Below are 21,156 nucleotides of genomic sequence, written 5' to 3'. Positions count from 1 at the left end.
CGTTTGAGCTGCCAAGGATCATCGGAGTCTCCCCACAGCTCAGGATGCCACACATCATCTAGCCAGGGGGACAGAAGGAAGGGGGCGGGAGCCAAGTGTTCCCAGTGACCCTTTGGGGCTCAGAAATGATTCTCATCAACAAGGAATGTCCTCTATGGTTTAGCTCAAGGCTGTCCTGGCCTCCAGGCGCTGGATTGTGCCTTGATGGGCTCGGCCTTTCTGGCCATGTATGCAGGGTAGCAGAAGGGCTCCCACTAGAAGCACCTGGGTTCAAATCCCAGCCCTGTCACTTTCTAGCTGAGCGACTTGGCCAAATCTTTTAGCTTCTCCGAGTTATGAGTGGCTGTGAGTCTGAATGTGTCTGCTTAGCACTGGGAACTCTAACTAGTGAGCACTCAGTAAATGTGAGCTACAATTATTAGGCAAGTTGGGGGAGTGCCCCTCAAACAAGATGGATAAAGTGAAGTGTTTTTTTTTCTCCCTCCACTTAGTAGCTCTTATGAAAATTTCTCTTTAAGATAATACCCAAGGGACTGCCCTTGTGAAAATTCCTGATCAACCAGCTTGGGCGAGCAGTAGGGACTGGACACTGTTCTGCATGTCAAAGGAGAGGGGTTGGGATGCAGTGGAACCAGTGAAACGAAAGTGAATCGATATGTCATGTGACCCCCCTCCTAACCTAAATATTCAGCAAATTTATAATAACGTGCACAGTGCTCAATATGTATTGATTTCCTGTGGAAACCAGCGAGGAACTAAGCTTTCTCCCTGGGTGACATAGAAACAGAGCAGAAACATATATATGGTCTGAGGGCCAGACCACGGGCACATGAGCATCAGCATTTTATAGAAATCTTGGGGATGGGGACTTATGGTTTCTAAAGACCCTGGAAATGGGGGGATTCAAAAGCCCACTTGACCCTCTAAAACCATGAGGTCCCTGCTGACCTGGGGCCACACATACACTCAGTACCACTTTGGAATGTTCTTGCTTAGATGGAAAACTGTCGAAATGGCTGTCTCCAAGAATTGATTCACATCCTTTAGCCTAGAGCCTGAACCAACAGCCTTTTTCCACCTTTCACTCCATTATCTCCCTCCTTACCCAGCAGCGGGGAGGGTGTGCCGCCTGTCTGAAGCGCTTCCCCACTTCAGACACGCAGGCCGTGCCGAGGACCACACCTGAAGAGGAGCCGGTCCAGCTCGGCTGCTGGTTAGAAACGGCCAGGCTTCCTCCAGCAAAGCAGAGCAGCGTTTGTTATTTATTGTCAGAACAAGTTAAACAAGCAGAAGTCGTGACGCCTGTGTGGATGGCCGGGAACAGCTGCCATATATTGTTCCACACGGTCTCCATGGCTGTGTGGGCCGTGCAAAGAGCAAGTTCATACGTGAACTATAACCAACACAAAGGCAGCTCCACTGTTAAACATTTTTTTTTCCACTAATGTAATCAGAAAGTTTGTTAGTCACTGATGTAAATGTGCCCTGATGCGTTGAATGGAAACTAGCATATGTCCTATTTTGGGAATAAACAACTTTAAAGCATATTTCTGTACACCTCAGTTATGCCTTTTGTTAATTAAATAATACTTTGACAAAATGGAAAAGCCAAGGAATATACAACTTCAGAAATTAAGGACTCTACTTGTCAAGGTCCCTGTAATCCACAGAGCAGGGTGTGTGTGTGGGGGGAACCAGTCCCAAGCCACCCAAGATGAAGTGCATTAGTATTAAGAGAAAAATAGAAAAGACCCACCTGAATTGATTTTAAAATCAATTCAGATTCCTCAGTAGCTCATGCCAGGGTCCCCCTCACCTGAATTGATTTTCAAATTCAGGTCCATGATTATAAAATTCCTTTAAATAGATTCAATAAAGAGCCCAAATCACATAATTGGTTTTAATACTGTGGCCAGTTAAGGAGGACAGATGGTGCGTGAAGCAGTGGGCACAAAGCAAGAGACAGAGAAAGGCACATGGACCATAATCAGAGCGATCTGCACACCCCTCCTCCTTGCAGCCTCTCCATGGTCCCCCAGGTGAACAGTACACTCTCCATCCGGGGTGGAAACTGACTTATGACAGCTGCATCAGAGTGCATTTCCAGGAAGGAAGGGGAGGGGGTGCTTAGGAAAAGGGTGTGTGGAAGGCCAAGGCCAGGGCATGGTAGAAACAGGAAAGAGAAAACTGAGTTATACAACTTAAGAATGGAACAATTTTTGGCTTCTAGTCAAGATGGAGGTGTAGGTAAATGAGGTACAAGAATCCTCCCATAACCACATCAAAAATACAACAAATCTTCAGAACACCCATCATTCAGAACCACCTGAAATCTGGCTGAATGGAAGTCCTACAACTAGGGAATTAAAGGAGAAGCCACATCGAGCCTGGTAGAAAAGGTGGAGGTGCTGAACGGGCTGGTCCCACACCCATTTGTGGCCTACTTTAATCTGAGGGATATCTTGGCTGTGGAGGTACCCCCTGAGAAGTGAGGAGTCCAAGCCCCACACCAGACCCCTCATCCCAGGCTTCCAGTGCTGGGAAGAGATGTCTTAATAAATTCAGGCTGTAAAAACCAGCAGGGATGTGGCTGAGTGACACCTCTTAAAGGGCCTGCACAGTGACTTACTCAACTTACTTCCTCTGAGCTCCAGTGCTGGGGCAGCAGCTTGAAAGGAAACAGGGACATACGGGGAGGAATTGAATTGTCTGGCATCAGGGCAAGAGCTGGGGGGCAGCTTTCTCCCACACAGAAGTGCTGGCAGAGGTCATTGTTCCTATGCCAGGACCTCCCCCATCACAGAGCTGACTGGCAGATGCCATATCTGAGACCTCATCAACTGTTCTCCCCCCCTCCATGATTCCCTGAGACCCTGCCCCACCCAATTTGTGGGCTCATCCAAGCCCTTTCCAGTGGCTTTTCCATACATGCTTCGGACTTTCCTGAAAATCTCTCAAGCAGCTGCCAGCCTCAGTGTGCTCTGTACTTCTTGCTAAGTGACCCCAGGCTTGGAACTAGCAGCAGCCAGCCTTGGTTCACAGCTTGGGCACCTCCAAGCTCAATACATGTAGTAGCAGATAGTAGCTCATGCCAGGTGGCCTCCGACAGGGTATAGGCAGTGTACATCTCAGGAGGCCACAGAGCTAGTGCACCTGGTGGTCAGCTTCAGACCACACCAGATTACAATCCTACCACATCCACAAGTGACACACTCAAGGAGGGGAATCGGTGAGCACCAAAGCCCCACTGAAGCAAGTCCTGCTCCAGAGAGTCGACACTGCACAGCAGGTCTTTCTCTGTAATTGCAACTGGCCCTCCCAGCCAATTGGCCTGGGGATCAATCCTTCCCAGCAACACCAAGAGCAATCAAGGCACAACTATAACAGGACAGTGCACACAGCCCACACAGGGGTGCGCCTGGAGTGCCCAGCTCAGGTGACTGGGGATGCTGTGCCACTGAGACTTATAGTACACCTGCTACACAAGGCCACTCTACTAAGTCCTGGAGACACAGAAGTTCTACCTAATACATAGAAACAAACACCAGGAAGTAGTCAAAATGTGGAGACAAAGAAACATGTCACACATGAAAGAACTGGAGAAAACTCCAGAAAAAGAACTAAATGGAAGCAAGCAAACTACCAGATACAAAGTTCAAAACTGGTTACAAGGATGCTCAAGGAACTTGGTGATAACTTCAAATAACTTAATGAGAACTTCTACAGCATAAAAAAGGACTTAGGAACCATAAAACATAACCAGTCAGAAATGAAGGATGCACTAATGATATGAAGAATAATTTATAGGGAATCAAGAGTAGAGGACACTGAGAATCAAATCAGCAATTTGGAATATGAGGAAGCAAAAACACCTAATCAGAATAGCAAAAAGAAAAAAGAATCCAACATTATGAAGACAGTGTAAGAAACCTCTGCGACAACTTCAAGTATACATTCACATCGTAGAGGTGCCAGAAGGAAAAGAGAGGGAGCAAGAAAGTGAAAACCTGTTTGAAAAAATAATGACAGAAATTTCCCCTGCCTGATGAAAGAAATAGACACAGTACTCTGATCCTCCTTCCTTCCACATATAAGGACCCTGGATAACCCAGAACAATCTACACATGTCAAGATGCCTAACTTCATCACATCTGCTAAGTCCCTTTTACCATGTAAGATAACACAGTCATGGGATTAGGATGTGGACACCTTTTGGGGGACATGATTCCGCACAGCCACACCCCATAGCAGTCATAGAGGGTCTCCTGAGCTTTCTAAACAATGTGGTGGGTGTGGCATGAGCATGAAGAGGGCTTCCTTCTGTTGTCTAACCCCTTCTCCCACAATTCTGGTCTAACCATAGAGACCATTAAAGATGGACAAGCTCTTGTCCATGCTATTGAGGGTGACTGAAAATGTTCTTACTGGTGTACCCATCAGAAACCACAGTTGTGGTTCTGGGATTTTGCCCCACTAATCTGGCCACAGGCCTTTGGAGTCCCACAGAATAGCCTCTAAGGTTGAATGCAGTTGCTTTGAGAGTCTTTATCTTGAGCCCCACCCACTCATAATTATCTTTGAATGGCAGCCACTGTGGAGAACAGAAGAGTAGCTATGGCTAGGGATGGTTGATTGAATGAATATTGGATTCTAAGCAGAGGCAGATAGATCTGGCCAGCAGTGCAAGACAGTAAAGCACTCTGAGATCTCTCATCCAGTTCTCAACTTTATTTGCTGCAATTTATAGATACACCACCAACATGAGTCCCTATAGTCCCTAAACTACAGGATATGGCATTGGTTCTCTTGGGAGCAATCTAATGTGCCTGGGACCTGGGGCTGACCTGTCGGTGTTGCTGCGCTGGCTGAAGCTGCAGGCTGCCTTGGCACAAGGCACCCTGGCAGATAAATGCTAGTGCCACTTCAAAGAACACCCCTCCAGGTGCTGAGGGCAGCTTTTCTGACGCTCGCGCTGTGTCATTGTTTATTTTCGCAAGGTGCCCAGCTGTTGTGGTGATGATATTTATATCAGTAAGTGCTCTATTCATCTACCAATTTCAGGGGATGCTTGCCAGCTGCGTGTGGCAGCCAACCTCGGGGAACGTCTGAGCCTGATGTGTTTGCATTTAGAGAATCAATTCTCTAAGGCTATATCAGCATCTGGGGCTGAAAGATCTTCATTCACCCAGGACCCGCCCTGAAAGGGGAAGCTACAGCCAATGACCTTGACCTTTGCTTCTCTATGTGTCTCAAAGTGAGGCTCTTTGAAAATCCTCCTCTGTGCCTGAGCTCTGGTTTTGTAAAAAATAGATCCAGAGACATAGAAGCATGGAACAGACTGTGGAATCTTAGAGGGAAGGTGGGGGTGGGTGGGTGGGAAGAGATTAACCAAAGAACTTTTATGTATATATGCATAACCCATGGACACAGACAAGTGTGGTGAAGACCCGGGGGACAGTGGGTGTAGAGTGTGGGGTGTAGGTATAGGGGGTCAGTGAGGAAAAATGGGACATCTGTAATACTTTCAACTATCAGGATAAAACAACAACAATAAAAAGACACACACAATGGATGTTGGGAAAAGGGAACAGTACACAGGCTTTCACTGGCTCTACTGTGTGTTCACTCACTGTTTTCAGGCAAAGGAACCTGGTGGTGATACCTTCTGACTCTGGAACTCTGCAAGGGTCTTTGTTTTATGGAAATGGGTTTAATTTCATGGTTATCTCAGATTCCAACCATCTGTTGTTTGGGCCCAGCCCTTGGAGTCATCTATTTTTCTCTCAACTTCCATACTTTATTGGATCTATCTTATACCAGTATACCTAGAATCCACTCCATTGCTACCATGGAGGTTGAGGCCACCATCTCCTGTCCCTGGACTACTGCTGAAGTCCCGCTCTGTTCTCTCTGCTTCCACTCTTAGCAGCCACCCTGTCCTCCTCACACCGTCTATTCTCAACACAGCAGCCAGAGGGTTGCTTTTTAAAAAACGTTGAAATTTCCAAGTCACCCCTTTCTGCAAAACCTGTCAGTGGCTCCTCATTTTTCTCCAAGTAAAACCCAAATTTCTCCCTATGATCCTCCCAAGGCCTTCCGTGACCTGGTTCTGCTGTGTCTCTGTGTCACCTGTTGCTGCTGTGCCCACACTCACTCTGCTCCAATCTCAATGGCTTCCAAGCTGTTCCTCAAATGGGCCAGGCCGTGCTCACCATAGGCCTTGGTGTGGGCTGTCCCTCAGCCTGAAGTGCTCTTCCTGAGATGCTCATGTAGCTCTTCCAAACCTCCCCTCAGAATGAACTTCTCCCTAGGACACGCCTTAGTCACTCTATCACAGCTGCATCCTGTGCTTCAAACTAGCCTTCCAATCTTCATTACCCTCCTCATTTTTCTTTTTCCATTCATGTACCTTCTAACATGTAATTAAGGACACTATAGAATGTGTGCTGCTTACTGTCTCCCCTGCTTTAGAATAGAAGTTGCATGAATATTTCACGATCTACATCAAATATTCCAAAAATTTATACCAGTATAAAGCCAAAAGAGACCCAGGATAGCTGCAGAAATATTGAGAAAGAAGAACAAAGTTGGAGGAATTACAATACCAGATATCAAACTATGCTACAAAGCCATTGCAATCAAAACAGCCTGGTACTGGCCTAAGAACAGGCCTATAGACCTATGGAACAGAACACAGAGCCCAGGAATTGACCCATGCCAATATGGCCAATTACTATTTGACAAAGGTGGTAAAAGCATACAATGGAGTAAGGATAGTCTATTCAATAAATAGTGTTGGGGAAACTTAACAGGTACATGTAAAAAATAAAAATAAATAAATTAGTCCAGCAATTTACATGTTACACAAAAATAAACTCAAAATGGATAAAAGACTTAAATGTTAAGTCATGAAACCATAAAAATCCTAGAAGGCAGTAAAATCTCAAACATCTCTCATAGCAGTATTTTCACTGATACATTGCCTAGGGCAAGGGGAAAATTAACAAATGGAACTACATCAAACTAAAAAGCTTTTGCACAGCAAAAGAATCCATCAACAAAATGAAAGGGAACCTACTGTATGGGAAAACGTATTTGCCAATGATACATCTGATAAGAGTTTAATTTCCAAAATATACAAAGAATTCATACACCTCAACATCAGGAAGGCAAACAATCCAATTAAAAAATGGGCAAAGGACCTGAATAGACACTTTTCCAAAGAGGACATACAGATGGCCTATAGATACATGAAAAAGGCTCAAAATCACTAATCATCAGAGAGATGCAAATTAAAATGACAATTAGGTATCATCTTACACCTGCCAGAATGGCTACCATTAATAAACCAAACAAATACTAGAGAGGATGTGTAGAAAAGGGAACCCTAGTACACTGCTGGTGGGTATAGTCACTGTGGAGAATAGTATGGAATTGTGTCAAAAAATTAAAAATGGAACTGCCATTTGACCCAGTGATCCCACTTCTGGGACTATATCCTAAGAATCCCAAAGTACCAATCAGAAAGAATATATGCACCCCTATGTTTATAGCAGCAGCATTTACAATATCAAATGGCTTATCTCTCAACTTCCATACTTTATGATCTTGAAACAACCCAAGTGCCCATCAGTAGAAGAGTGGATAAAAAAAGCTGTGGTCCATTTACACCATGGAATACTATGTGGCTGTAAAAGAGAAGGATCTTTCACCCTTTGAGATAGCATGGAGGGACCTGGAGAGTATTATGCTACGCAAAGTAAGCCAGTTAGAGAAAGACAAATATCACATGATCTCACTTATAAGTGGAATCTAAAGAACAAAAACTGGTGAACAAAATAGGGCCAGAGGTATGGAAGTAGGGAATAGAATAACAGTCTCAAGTGTGTGTGTGTGTGTGTGTGGGGGGGGGTGGTGAGGAGTGGGGGGTTGGAGGAGAGGACAGGAAGAGATTAACTAAAGAACATACATGCGTAACCTATGGACACAGAATAGCATGGGGAAGGCCTGGGGTGGGGCAGGGGTTGGGTGAGGGGGGCAAAAAGGGAGAAAATGGAAGACATCTGTAATACTGTCAACAAAATTTAAAAAATTCCATTAAAAGAAAAAGAATAGAAGTTGCACGAGAGATGGGAGTTTTCTGTTTTCTTTCTATGTCTCATTCACTGATGCATTCCAGCACCCAGAACAGCGTCTGGCAAACAGCAGATACTCAGCCAACAAGGTCGAATGAACAAGCGGAATCTGTCCGGAATGTCTCTCACATGCACACCCAAGTCGCACTCCATTCCCTTCTGTAACCTGCTCCTCTCTTGGCCTCCCCAACCTTCCTGCCCCCTCCCCAGCTCCTCCCCTGCCTTCCCAACTGGGCCACTCACATCCCCAGAGCCTGATGACCCATACTGGAACCCTGTCCATGATTTCTTCTCATTCACCTCCACATCCATCTGGTCCCGAAACCTGGGCACTTTAGCTTTGGCAATGTTTCCACATCCAACCTCTGTTCTCCCACCTCCTGGTCACCTGCTCAGCCAGATAATCCCTTTAACCCTTTGCACTCGCTTGCTTTTTTCTCGATTCCTTTATTCTAAGCTAACCGTGTTGAGTCACCCTCGACATCCAAGTGCAAAAGGTTAATTCTGTACACTGGCAACACTCTCCGCCCCAATCTCCCAGTTACCACTCCTCTCCCAATCTCCCAGATTTTTTTTTCTTCTCTTCACTGGTTCCCAGACTCAGCTTTCTAACAGGAACTCTGTCACACCACTGCGCAACCTCTCAACATCTCTCCTCCCTGTACAGTATTTCAAACCTGTGTTCCTAGAAACCCCAGAGGTTCCACAAAGGTACCCAGATTAGGTGACTCCCTGAGAGGCATCAGGAGGAGCCAAAAGACCAGGTGGGTGAAGCCCTAGGCCCCCTGCCCCCACTTCAGTGCTAGCAGGTGTTAATCATACCTCCTTCAGATATTGGGCTTGCATGGAAACTTCTAATTTGAAGAAAGGATTCTGTTGCGTACAAAATAAAAGTCTAAAACAACCACCACTTACCTTGCTGCAGGCCAAGGCCCAAGCTCCTTAGCCTGGCGTTGGCAGCCCTCTGCAAGCTGCCCTCTGGCACTTTCTAGCGTCACCACCTTCTCCTGCTGACACACCCTGGGGCCCAGCCACACTGCACAGGAGCTGTGAGCTGCTCCGTGGACAAGCCTGCCCGAATTCACCCCACCCTGCCTTTGCCCCGGCTGTTCCTTCCACCAGGAATGTCCTTTCCCAGCGATTTCATCCCCCACGAGCAGCATCTCTGCTGCCTTCTTCAAGGCCACAGTGACCTTCCTTTTGAAGCCTTCCCTCACCCTGTGGGCAGAATTAATTGTTCCCCGTTCCCCTCGCGCACAGCACTCGCCGCTGACCTCTATTACAGCTCTGCCCCGTGTGGTGGGACAATTTGCTCATCTGTCTCCAGCCAGACTGGGAGCTCCTGGAGGCTGAGACCACAGCTCGGACCAGCTTTATTTCATTCCCACACAGGCCCGCGCTCCCACACAGGTGCACTGCATTACTGCGAGTTTCCTTCAGGAAGGGAAAGGACTGCTTTTGAAAACCCCAAAGGAGGTGGCCAGTCTCCCCTCCTCTACCCAGGAGTGGCTGCCCTGCCATGGGATGTGGGTTCCGGAAGCTGTCCCGTGAGCACAGAGAGGTGCTGTAGGCACATGATGCTTGGAGCCCTCAGACCCTGAGGGGCAAGGCCTGCAGCCTGCTGGACATAAGGGCCACCTGTGACAAAGCCTGGGCTCGGTTTGGTGGTCAGTGGGCAAAGGGTCCGAGGTGCAAGCCCCAGGCTGTATCCCGCAGGCTGCGTCATGGAGGGAGCAGGTGGGGTTGTGGCCAGGATATTCTGCAGGGCTGGAGACCCTCAGAGCTGGGGGCGGCAGTCTCCTCTGAGCTCTGCATGACTCAGAGCAAGGCCCTAACTAGTGCCTGGGGAATGGAGCACAGAGTCCGGCTGGGCCGTGCGGGGCCAGACAAAGCCCGTACAAGGGGGAGTCAATACTGGGATATGGAGGGCCCTGGGGTGCAGGGCCGGCCAGGAGGTGCCCTGCAGAAGCTGAGTGGGCTTGCTTGGTGCTCACAGCCCCAGTGCCTATCGGACGGCAGCTCAGTTGGGCAGAGGCCCACTCTGCTGGATCTCAGGACTCTCCCTCGAACTCTAGGGCATGGCTGCCCCGATGCACCTGAGCACCTAGGGCAGTGCCGGGCCTCCTCCTACCTGGGCAGTGTCCATCTCATTCAGCATCACCACGGAGGAGCAGTTATAGTCGAACACCAGCCTCCAGAAGTCCGCCACGGTGTTGGGTAGAGGGTGTTGCGTGACCACGAAGGCCGCGGGCTGCTTGTGGCTCTGCAAAGGAACCACACAGGCTTCATAAATTACGTCCATCAGCGACGTTCTAATGCTGATGAGGCCCAGATGGTGCCAGAGGCCCCGAGCCTGCAAGTAGGTTACACAAAGCACCTGGCCAGTCTGTTGTCTCTGGGTGCCCTGGCAGCAAAGGGGACCGTCTCATAATGAACTCATTCTCCAAAATAAGACATTTCATTAGGAAAGTGTCACTCGGATGGGGATTATCCAAATAAATTATTTGTGTCTCGGAGCTCAGCAAATAATCATCATTATACTCTGAAATGAACAGTTCTGGATGCAGATTTGCTGCTCCGCTGGCCAAGGTTCCTCTTGGGATAAGTGTGATATCTGTGTCCCTTGCCCACAGTGCTGTAGGAGGAGTCGGCTCAGCCCGTGGCAGAGAGCATCCTGAAGGGGCTTCTATTGCAGGAGGCTCATCCTGTCTAAGGCTGGAAGGAGGGCCAAGCTGGGCCGGTGGAAGATGGGAACTAGAGTGTCCAGTGGGGCAGGGAAAGGTGCCCATGTTTTAGAATCAGGCAGACCTGAGTTCAAACCCAGCTTTGCCACTTGTACATTATATCATCCATCCATCCAGTCATCCATGCATTCATCCATCTATGCATCCATCCACCCATGCATCCATCCATACATACATTCATCCACTCTTTCATTCATCCATGCATTCACTCATCCAGGCATCCATCCAGCCATGCATTCATCCATGCATCCATCCATGCTTTCATTCATCTATGCATCTATCCATTCATCCATGCATTCATTCATTCAGGCATCATTTGCAAAGTGACTTTTTTTGGTGCTAAGCACTGGCAAGTTATTAGATATCTCCAAATCTTGGGTTCTTCATCTAGAAAATGGGAATCATAACTCCAAATGGATGATGTCCTACATATTGAGTGAGATTTGCCTGTGAAAGACCAGCAAGCAAGAGCCAAGCTGAGAGCCTGCTGTCAGGGCAGACACACTCCTAACTTGGTTCTTCAACCTTGGCACGGGTATTGTGGGACATTGTGTTGGCACCCTGACACCGAATACAGGTCTAGCAAACAAATTCAGCCCCATGTTCAGATAGAGAAACTGAGGCACAGAGGAAATGGCCTCTGTGAGTCTGGACTACTCCTGAAGCTTCGACGGGGCCCTATTTATCACAGTCCCCCGAGAGAAGGTGCTTGGAAAGATTGGGAGCTTCTCCGCCTCACTAGTGGTCTGTGAACACTGAGAGATAATCCATGTTTGCAACGAGTTCTCCTGGGAGCTGGTTCTTGTTGGAGTCCCAGTTGTTTTCAGTGGAGTCAGGAGTCAGAAGGAAGGTGGGGAGCGGAGAGGAGCTCGCCTATCCCAACCAGGTGAAGACCCTGCCAAGGAGATTACCCAAAGCACCTGTCCATTCTGTGATCTCTCAGTGTGCCTGCGGCAAAAAGAAGAAGCAGCATGTAATTGTGGATGCCACCTCTGCGCTAAGGGGTCCTGTCTTCTAAGGGTCTTTTTCTGGTCAGTGGTATGGCCAGAGGAAGGTCTGGGAGGGCAAAATAGTTTTCCCCAAAGCTGAACTCTGGCTGCAGACAGCATGTCTTTGGGCCGTTGGCAGCATGGAAAAGAATCCAGGCTTTCAGAGTAAAAAACTTGGTTCAGACTCTGACTCCACCGTTTCTCAGCTAGTGGACCTGGAGAGAGTCATGGGAATACCCTGACACTCAGGGCTCATCTGGAAAATGGGGATAATAATAGGCAAATGAGGAGCAAGACAGTATAAGTCCAGGGCCCGATGCATGCCCAACACTCAGTGAATGTTCGTTTTCTTCCCTATCCCCGTCTCTGTGATAAATGCGCTATTAGGCCAGCACGCCCGACAAAGCCTTATCTGAAAATATGTTGGAGATCCGTGCTCCTGCCGGGTTTCAGGGATCGGCCAGCAATCCATTTCATGGATAACATCATCCTTTACCAGGGAAACATTAAAAATTAACCCAGAGGACTTCATATTTTTCTGCTGGGAGCGAAGCTGCTATGGTTACCAGATAATGCACAGACTGAGCCGGAATACAGATAAGGACTTGTTCTTGTGCTTTTTTTGTAAGAAAGGCAAAGGCTCCAGTGATGGCTCACAGGAGAACTGCCCTGTGGACAAAGAGAAGACTGTCAGCCTCAGAGCTCGCTTGGCAGAAGGCATGTGACTCCAGGCAGCGTCTAACCTATTAAGTGGAGGCCAGGAGCACGTTTGATCCTTGCTTCGATGAGGGAGGCAGGGAGAGGCAGTCATGACAAGTGGAAGACAAATCTAGGAGAAACTTGGAAGTGTAAGTGCACCCTCAGCCCCACATTTTAGCGCGCACACACACACACACACACACACACACACACACACATATGTACATATGCACACACCTTGACTTTGGAATGCTCTAAGCCAGGGGTCCTCAAACTTTTTAACCAGGGGGCCAGTTCACTGTCCCTCAGACTGTTGGAGGGCCGGACTATAGTTTAAAAAAACAAACAAACTATGAACAAATTCCTATGCACACTGCTAAGTCGGCTGCTAAGCAGGACAGGCAGCGGCGGCAAAAACACCCGGCGGGCCGGATAAATGTCCTCGGCGGGCCGCATGTGGCCCGCGGGCCGTAGTTTGAGGACCCCTGCTCTAAGCTAAAGCCACAGGCCTTCCCTTCACATCCAGCTGTTTGCTCTGACCAGATTCTCCCTGCTTCTGCACCCAGGCTTTCCGTGGAGGACTTGGGCTCTCTCTGGGCAGAGGCCAGGGCCAGTCCCTACAGAACGGGGATGGGCATGGACCTCTTGTCACTCTGCCTCCAGCACCTAAGACCCTTGGAGAGAAAGTTTCTGGAGGCTCAGAGGTCAGTGAAGTCACTGGTCTTGGCCCAGGAGAGAGTACCTCCTGTTCCTGCGTGTTCTGGGTGAGATCGGAGGTTCACCTGGGCTGGATGGACGTGACCTCAGACATGGGGGGAAGGGCACCTGGAAGGGCACGCCCTCCATCGGGCAACGGTGATCTCAATCCTGAGCGTCGGGAGGCAGGATGTCTGAGTCTTACTGGACTGAGTAAATGGTGGGGAGGCTCAGTGAATGGACGCTAGAGTGTGAGCCAGGAGTCCTGGGCGCTGGCTTTGCACTGGCTCTCTGGGTGACCTTCAGCAAGTCTCTTTCCCTCCATGGCCGCAATTGCCTTTGCTGAAAAGTGCCAGGATGAGACGGAAAGATTCTGGTTCCTTCCTATGGCAAACATCTACCTCCCAGAGTGTAGGGACAATAACTGCAAGTAGCTGGAGGGCCCTGGGGAGAACCATGCGAGTCAGGGGCATGACCCATTGGGACAGGGGCATAACCCCTAATCCCAAACCAGGTTGGGGTGGGGTACCTTTCCTGGGCACCCCACACTGAGAAAGCAGGAGACAGGGCCCCTAACAGACTAGTCATGCCCCCTCCATGTTCCCTGTCTGCCTCCCACCGCACTGACAGCACACCTACTAGGTGCCATTCTCATTCTTGCCTCTGCACAGGAATTATCTGGGAGCCTGCCTGGGCGCTCCTGGAGGGCAGAGCCTAGGTCTTCACCACCTTGTGTTCTCAGGGCCCACAAGGCCTGGCACGTCGAATGTTTCCTGAACTGAACTCAAGGCGGAGAGTCAGCTTGTCGGCAGCAGGAGGACTAGGTAGGCTGTGGCGTCGTGGGAGCCACTTTAAGCTTTTGGTCAGTTCTTTCTAGACTCTTTATGGGAGCAGAAGAGTCAAGAGCACAGCTTATATATGGGTTTGGACAAGAGCCTTCGGGGGAGCAAAGGTCGTTGGGGCCAGCAAGATCCAAAGCAAGGAGAGAATGCCCGGGGAGGGTGGCCAGGGTCCTAGGGTCTCGCCACCTCCCCCTGGGTGAGGCTTTCCCCTGGAAGGCCAGGAGGAGCGCGCCCTGGAGGCTCACTTACGTCCATCAGCGCCGCGTTGATGTAGTTGCTGGATTCTCCGTCCACCGAGATGAGGAAGGGCAGGCAGCGGTCCAGAGGCAGGACGTCCATGCTCCGGTTCTTATCATGGTTCCGAGGCAGGAGCCCGATGCTGCAGTCCTCGGGCCGGACGTGCGGCGTCACGATGTTGAGGGTCTGTGGGCGCAAAGGTGGACAGACAGACACAGCTCAGATGCTCGCCCGGAACCGAGGGGCAGCGAAGTGCAAAGTCAGCCTCCCCCCATCTCCGTCCTCCCAGCGGGGCCCTCCGGTGCCTTTCCCAGGACAGATCCTCTTCCATGGCGATTCTACCATCTGCTGGCCTCTCCAGCCCTGTGAGCCGAGAGCCCCTTCCAGGGGCTGGGCCACCACCACGCTGCCAAGGCTCCGGGGCTCCGGCACAGCTCCCAACTCCTGCCAACCACTGAGCTAGGCTGCTCATCTCAGCCAGCGCTGCTCTACAGGGCGGGCCAGCCAGGAGGTCGTAAGGTGGGGGAGGAGATAGGGAACCCCTAATGAGTGTTAAATATCCCCTAAAGTGTCATCGAATGAGGCAAACAGTTTTACCAGCATGCCTCTCAGAGAGAAGGCGGAGAATGGAGAGATGCCTGGATGAGCTGCTGGGGTGGGTGGGAGACCCCGGGGCACGCTCCAGCACGTCTGGAGAATTTCAGGGCTTGTGCTCTGCAGAGTAAGTCTTGCAGGTACGGGGCCGGCGCTGAGCTGCCCGGCCGGTGACTAGCTGTGCTCATACCTGAAATTCGTCTTTGATTTGGCTGGAGTTGGTCTGGGGGTCCAGCCTGCTGATGTTGTAGTAGAGGGAGCGGAACTCGCACACGGGGATGGCGGTGTTCCCGCAGAGGCACGCTTCCAGGATGGCATCGTGCACAAACACGTATTGCTCCTGCAGGGGGAACAGGGCCTGGTAAGAGCAGCCGCGGGGACTTGGGTGTCCATGCTGAACCCTGCGGCTGTGAGGAGGGCGTGACTGACATCGCAGAATCGCTCCTTTCCATCCTAGAACCTGAAGGGCCAAGTTCCCGTGTTTTCTGGTGGCTGCCTGAGCTGCGGTGACTCTTGGCCCTGGTGTAAGACTGAACACCACAGTCCCTGGTAAAAGTCAGAAACTGTGGACGTGCTGCAGCTGGTGCTCTTGGTGTCCTGCCCGTGTCCCCTCAGCTGTCACCGTGACCTGCTGAAGGCTGCGGACTGCAAGTGCCCGGCATTCAGGCCGAGGGCTTTTCCTAGTCCCAGGGGCCCCCCTGAGCTGCGTGCAGGGCGAGCCAGAGGGTGGAGAGTTAATGCCTCAGGAAGGAGCCTCCAGCGATGCCGGGTGGAGAGTTGGGGACAAAGACCTAGGTCCCCTCTCTCCTAGATGGGTCACTTGGAAGAATGTGCTCCCCACTATCTGAGAGCCCTCAGGGCTGGTTCCAGGTGTACACGGTGTCAGAGAACTTGGCACACACCTTACCAGGGTCAGGAAGCTTGCGTTACTCCCTGCCTCCTTTCCCTCCCCCTACTCTCAATGTGCCTAGGGATCCCTCCCAAATAATCCACTTGCCCTCAACCGCTGGTCTCAGGGACTGCTCCTACAACATGTGACGCCCCTGTGCCATCTCAGCTGTCTGCACCTCTTCTCCTGGGCTTCCCCCCCTCTTCTATGCCTCAATGTCTCACTTCCTCTGGAAAGTCTTCTCTAAATTCACCAGGAAGAAGTTGGCGCTGTAGCTTCCTTAACAAAGGTTTGCTGAATGACTGTTGTCTGCAGAACTTGGCCCAGCTCTTTATATAAAACTAGAGGCCCGGTGCATGAAATTCATGCACGGGGATGGTGGGTGTGTCCCTCAGCCCAGCCTGCACTCTCTCCAATCTGGGACCCCTTGAGGGATATTTGACTGCCCGTCTAGGCCCGATCCAGGACTGCTGGCTCCCAACCACTTGCCTGCCTGCCTGCCCGATTGCCCCTAACAGCTTCTGCCTGCCATCCAGATCAGCCCCCAACCACTCCCCTGCCAGCCTGATCGATGCCTAACTGCTCCCCTGCCTGCCTGGTCACCCCTAACTGCCTTCCCCTGCCGACCTGGTCACCCCTAACTGTCCTCCCCTGCAGGCCTGGTCTGCCCCAACTGCCCTCCCCTCCAGGCTTGATCCTATCAACTGCCCTCCCCTGCAGGCCTGGTCACCCATAACTGCCCTCCCCTGCTGGCCTAGTCGCCCCCAACTGCCCTCCCCTCCCTGAAGGCCTGGTCGCCCCCAATGCCCTCTGCTGCAGGCCTGGTCCCCCCCAACTGGCCTCCCCTGCAGGCCTGGTCCCCACCAACTGCCTTCCTTTGCAGGCCTGGTCCCCCCCAACTGCCCTCCCCTTCAGGCCTGGTCCCCCCCAACTGCCCTCTCCTGCTGGTCTGGTCACCCCTAACTGCCCTCCCCTGCAGGCTTGGTCCCCCCCAACTGCCCTCCCCTGCAGATCCAGTCACCCCCAACTGCCCTCCCCTGCAGGCCTGGTCCACCACAACTGCCCTCCTCTGCAGGCCTGGTCCACACCAATTGCCCTCCCTTGCAGGCCTGGTCCCCCCCAACTGCCCTCTCCTGCTGGTCCGGTCACCCCTAACTGCCCTCCCCTGCAGGCCTGGTCACCCCCAACTGCTCTCCCCTGCAGGCTTGGTCCCCCCAACTGCCCTCCCCTGCAGGCTTGGTCCCCCCCCCAACTGCCCACCCCTGAAGGCCTGGGTCCCCCACAACTGCCCTCCCCTGCTGGCCATCTTGTGGCGGCCATCTTGTGTCCACATGGGGGCAGCCATCTTTGACCACATGGGGGTGGCCATCTTGTGTGTTGGAGTGACGGTCAATTTGCATATTACTCTTTTATTAGATAGGATGCTTATCCAGATGCATAAAGATGATGTATTTGAATGTGAGTCTCCCCCACCAGACAGCAAGGACCACAATGTGTCCAACGTGAGCCAGCAAGCCTGCCTTCCACATGCCTGCACCTGGGGCTGGAGGAGGCCTCTCGGCTTAGCAGCCTCACCCAGAAGCCTGGGACTGCCCGTGGGAGCTGGCTCAGAGCCCACAGCAGGACCCAACCTGGAAAAGCCTGTCAGTGGGGGCCTCCCTGCAGAGCCAGCAGCACCTGGCCAAGCCCAAAGCCTCGGCAGTTGCCTTGGCAGGGCTGACGATGGAAGCAGCTCTGTGTCCCATGCTGCCTGTCCTGGCTCCCACAGCTGTCACTGGGACAGAAGAGGGCAGTTACAGGAATAACAAACCAAGGCTCCAGGAGTAGGGAAGGCAGAAGAGGCTGCCTGGCGAGGAAGTGTGATTCAGGGGGAAGAGCATGCCCGGAGGTCACACCAACCGGAGTCCTACCATGATCTGGCTATGAGAGGCTTTGGGGACACAGCTGCTCAGTTTTTCCATCTGTAAAGTGGGGGTGCAAATAGGATTTACTCCATAGTGTTGTGAGGAGCAGAAACAATTTTCTGAATGCAAAGAACCTAGCATGATGCTTGGCACATAGTAGGTGCTCCAAAATAATGATGAGCCCCTCCCAGTTCCCTGGGTCTTGGGCTCAATAACTGGACAGAGGGGTGCCTGAAGGCCTACTTCACCTCAAAGGCAGGGACTGTGTGTTCTCAGTAAGTTCACTGATAAAGCCATTCCAGCAGTGACTGAAGCAATGCTGGGCACAGAGTAGGCATTCAATATATGTCATCCTTCCCTAGCTCTTCTCTCTTTCACCCAAGGCGGCAATACTATTCCTTTAGTCCCTGTGCAGATGGGCTCAGAGATGGGGAACTCACCACCATTCCTCATTGCTGAAAATCTCTGAACTGTGGGACCCTGGGTTGGCAGGGGCATCCTAGCTTCAGTGATGGTCTCACCACAGCAAGCCACCTGCTCACTCACTGCCATTTCTCTCACACTCAGGTCCCTTTCTCTAGGACGCCACCACCCACACTTCTCCTTGGCCAGGACTGAAGGTGTCCGGCTGGCTCAGGCCCCAAGACCCACCTCTGTCTGCACAAGGTTGACCCTCTGGGCTCGGAGCTCCCGCACACAGTTGAAGATGTCCACCACCCCCTCGTTCTCGGCCATGTCGAGCATGGTGTCGATGGCGATGAAGCAGCCGGTCCTCCCGGCTCCAGCGCTGGAAGAAAGGACAGGGTCTGTCAGGGACCGTGGAGTGGGACCAGCCCTGGGAGGCTCCTCACACTCAGCCCTGTCACCAGGGACCCTGCAGAGGTGTGCGCTGCAGGGGTCAGAACTGGGAGACGCCGATCACACTGAAAGCCCAGTTCTCTCTTTTATAAAACGGGAGAGTATTAGTTGCCTTTGGGGCTATTTTACCAAGATTGGCTTATTTTTGTTGTATGCATTTAGCAAACACTCACTTGGCACTCACAAAGTACCAGGTATTATTCTAAGTATTTCACCAATGTTACTTATTCATTCTCTTATGAGGTTGTTAGGAAGTTTCTCACCCCATTTCACAGGTGAGAAAACTGAGGCACAGGGCGCTTACATTGTGTGATGTCACACAGCCGGCTGGTGGTACAGCTGAGACTTAACCCAGGCATCTGGCTCCAGAGTCTGTGTTCTGCCACTTCCGTCTTAATAACAGTCATTGCACATACGCATGCTTACACACACATACGCATGCTTACACACACATATGTATCCTTACACACACATATGCATGCTTACACTCACATATGCATACAGTTTATTCACCTGATGGCTAAAGATAACCCATCTAAAAGGTACCTAGCACACTGGGGATGCCTAATAAACATGTCCCCCCCCCCCACTTCCCTCACTCCATATCACCCTTTCTTGTATCTTCTTCAATAAATGGGTTGATGGAAGCCAGGAAGGAGAGGAGAGAAATCGGAGAGCAGGTGAGTGAGAGGGCAGAAATCAGCTCTTCTGCACTGTCCCAAAGGCAGAGAGTGAGTCCCAACCCTGGGTTTGGCTCCCCCTGCACCTGCTCTCCCAGGATCATGAGGCAGTGCCTCCATGAACTCAAAGAGCTGACGGCCCTGAGAGCCTGCTCTGGTATCAGGTCTCCTGATCCACACTCGATTCTGATGGCTGGTGGCTTCCTTAGGAGAGTCTCAGACCAAGCACAAAATGGCCACACACACACACACACACACACACACACACACACACCCCAAAAAAAATAAAAAATCAAGGAAACCCCATGGACACGGCTGCCCTCCCCAGATTGGTGCTGGGTTCCAAAGTCATGGTTGTGAGTGGAGGCCACAGGAACATCTGCCTTAGAGGCACACAGTTTTGGAAGTGAAGGCCAGACTGCGAGGGAGGCCACCTCGGCTACGTTTTCGTCTGGCTTCCCTCATGGAGACCAAAGAGGAAGAACAATGGACTGTAAGGACAGCGATGCCGGCTGAGCGTGAGTCCAAGCAGGACAGGGAGTGGGACCATCTCCGACAACGATGGCAGAGCAAAGCCCTGGGAACCCATCCTTGATCCGGAAAGTAACCCGTGGGAAGCAGAGTCTCCACTCAGGGTACAATGCCATGGTTTGAATGAAGTCTGATTTGTATTTTCCCTATAGCACTTCATCCCCCAACCGATCCAGACCCCTCAGACGGGACGTGGGGCGCTGGCCCTTGGGGTCTAAGAGCCACCCCAGCCATATCTTCTCCGAAGTCTCACCCTGGACCTGTTTTAGGGGAAAGAACGAACCTGACTCGATTTTGGACCTTGGATCCCTCACTAGTGAACAAGCTGTCTGGCGTCCATGAGCTCAGTTTTCTTCCACGTACAACATACCTCCGTGCAGGGTTTTCGTGGGAACCGAGCTGTGTTGATTTCAGCATCATGTAGCAATTAAGCTCATGCTATTGGGGGGTCAGAACCCTGGGGATCAAATTCTTCCTCTGCCACTTACTAGCTGCGTGACCTTGGGTAGATGATTCAACCGCTCTGAGTGTCAATACCCTCATCTTTAAAATGAGGCTGAAAATAATATAGACCCACCATCCAGCATTAATAGCACAATACGTGTAAATTGCAGGAAATTATGTTGAAAAAGCATAATACATGTAAATTGCTTTGCCCTGTGCCTGGCTACATAGCAATTTCTCAGTAAACAGTTGCTACTTATATTCACGAATATTTATTGAGCACCTATTAGGTAGGCATTAGAGGCTGGGTTTGGGAGTAGGGACATGAGGATGAGTAAGACATGGCTCCCGTCCTGCAGGATGAGCAGGCTGGAGTGGGGGCAGCAGTAAGAGGCAGAGAATGTCCGGAATCCTCTCTGGCACCACGTATATGTTGGCCACCAATTCAATCTTCAGAAACGCCCCAGGGGAGCGGGGGCCACTCTGCGCAGGGGCATTAAGGTGACTGGCTGTGGAGACAAGACCTCGTGCAAGGAGGGCCTGGTAACTGTTTGCCATGGTCTCCCGTGTCCTGCTCCGGCTGCGCTTTGGGGCCTAGGACTTGAGGGCTAACATTCTGTTGTCCTTGGATTGTAAAGAGATGGTAAGCTCTCAGAGAGCCCAGGGTGTGTGATGCGTATGACCTCCTAATCCTCAATGGCCTCATCTGTGAAATGGGATTTCTAATTCTCACCTCTGCATGGTGGGGAGGGGAATTGATGCTATGCGAGGACAGGGTGGCTCTGAGACATCCCCAGGGTATGGATTTCTCCTTGACTTGACCCAAGTCCCTGACTGACGTGGCTGTGCCAGGCCAGGGCCGAGATAGCCTGCCTGCAGGGCCTGAAGGACGGGCTGGCCCAAGGTCACACTGG

General features: G+C 51.3%; 1 protein-coding gene across 6 annotated transcripts in view; it reads right to left on the bottom strand.

Moving 5' to 3' along the window:
- The window catches only part of PTPRT (protein tyrosine phosphatase receptor type T), a 932,116-nt gene that overhangs the window by 8,062 nt on the left and 902,898 nt on the right, over positions 1-21,156 (bottom strand). For all 6 annotated transcript variants that reach the window (XM_079783687.1, XM_079783689.1, XM_079783688.1 and 3 more), the window contains 4 exons: positions 18,381-18,516; positions 15,127-15,276; positions 14,355-14,528; positions 10,267-10,398 (listed from right to left, as the gene is read on the bottom strand). In XM_079783687.1, coding sequence (XP_079639813.1) covers positions 10,267-10,398; positions 14,355-14,528; positions 15,127-15,276; positions 18,381-18,516 — 592 coding nt within the window. The remainder of the gene's footprint in view (positions 1-10,266; positions 10,399-14,354; positions 14,529-15,126; positions 15,277-18,380; positions 18,517-21,156) is intronic.

This window comes from Cnephaeus nilssonii (genome assembly GCF_951640355.1).
Source record: "Cnephaeus nilssonii genome assembly, chromosome: 11".
Lineage (NCBI taxonomy): Eukaryota > Metazoa > Chordata > Mammalia > Chiroptera > Vespertilionidae > Cnephaeus > Cnephaeus nilssonii.
The sequence above is the reverse complement of the archived record's forward strand: the minus strand, read 5'-3'. Positions and strand labels throughout refer to the sequence as shown.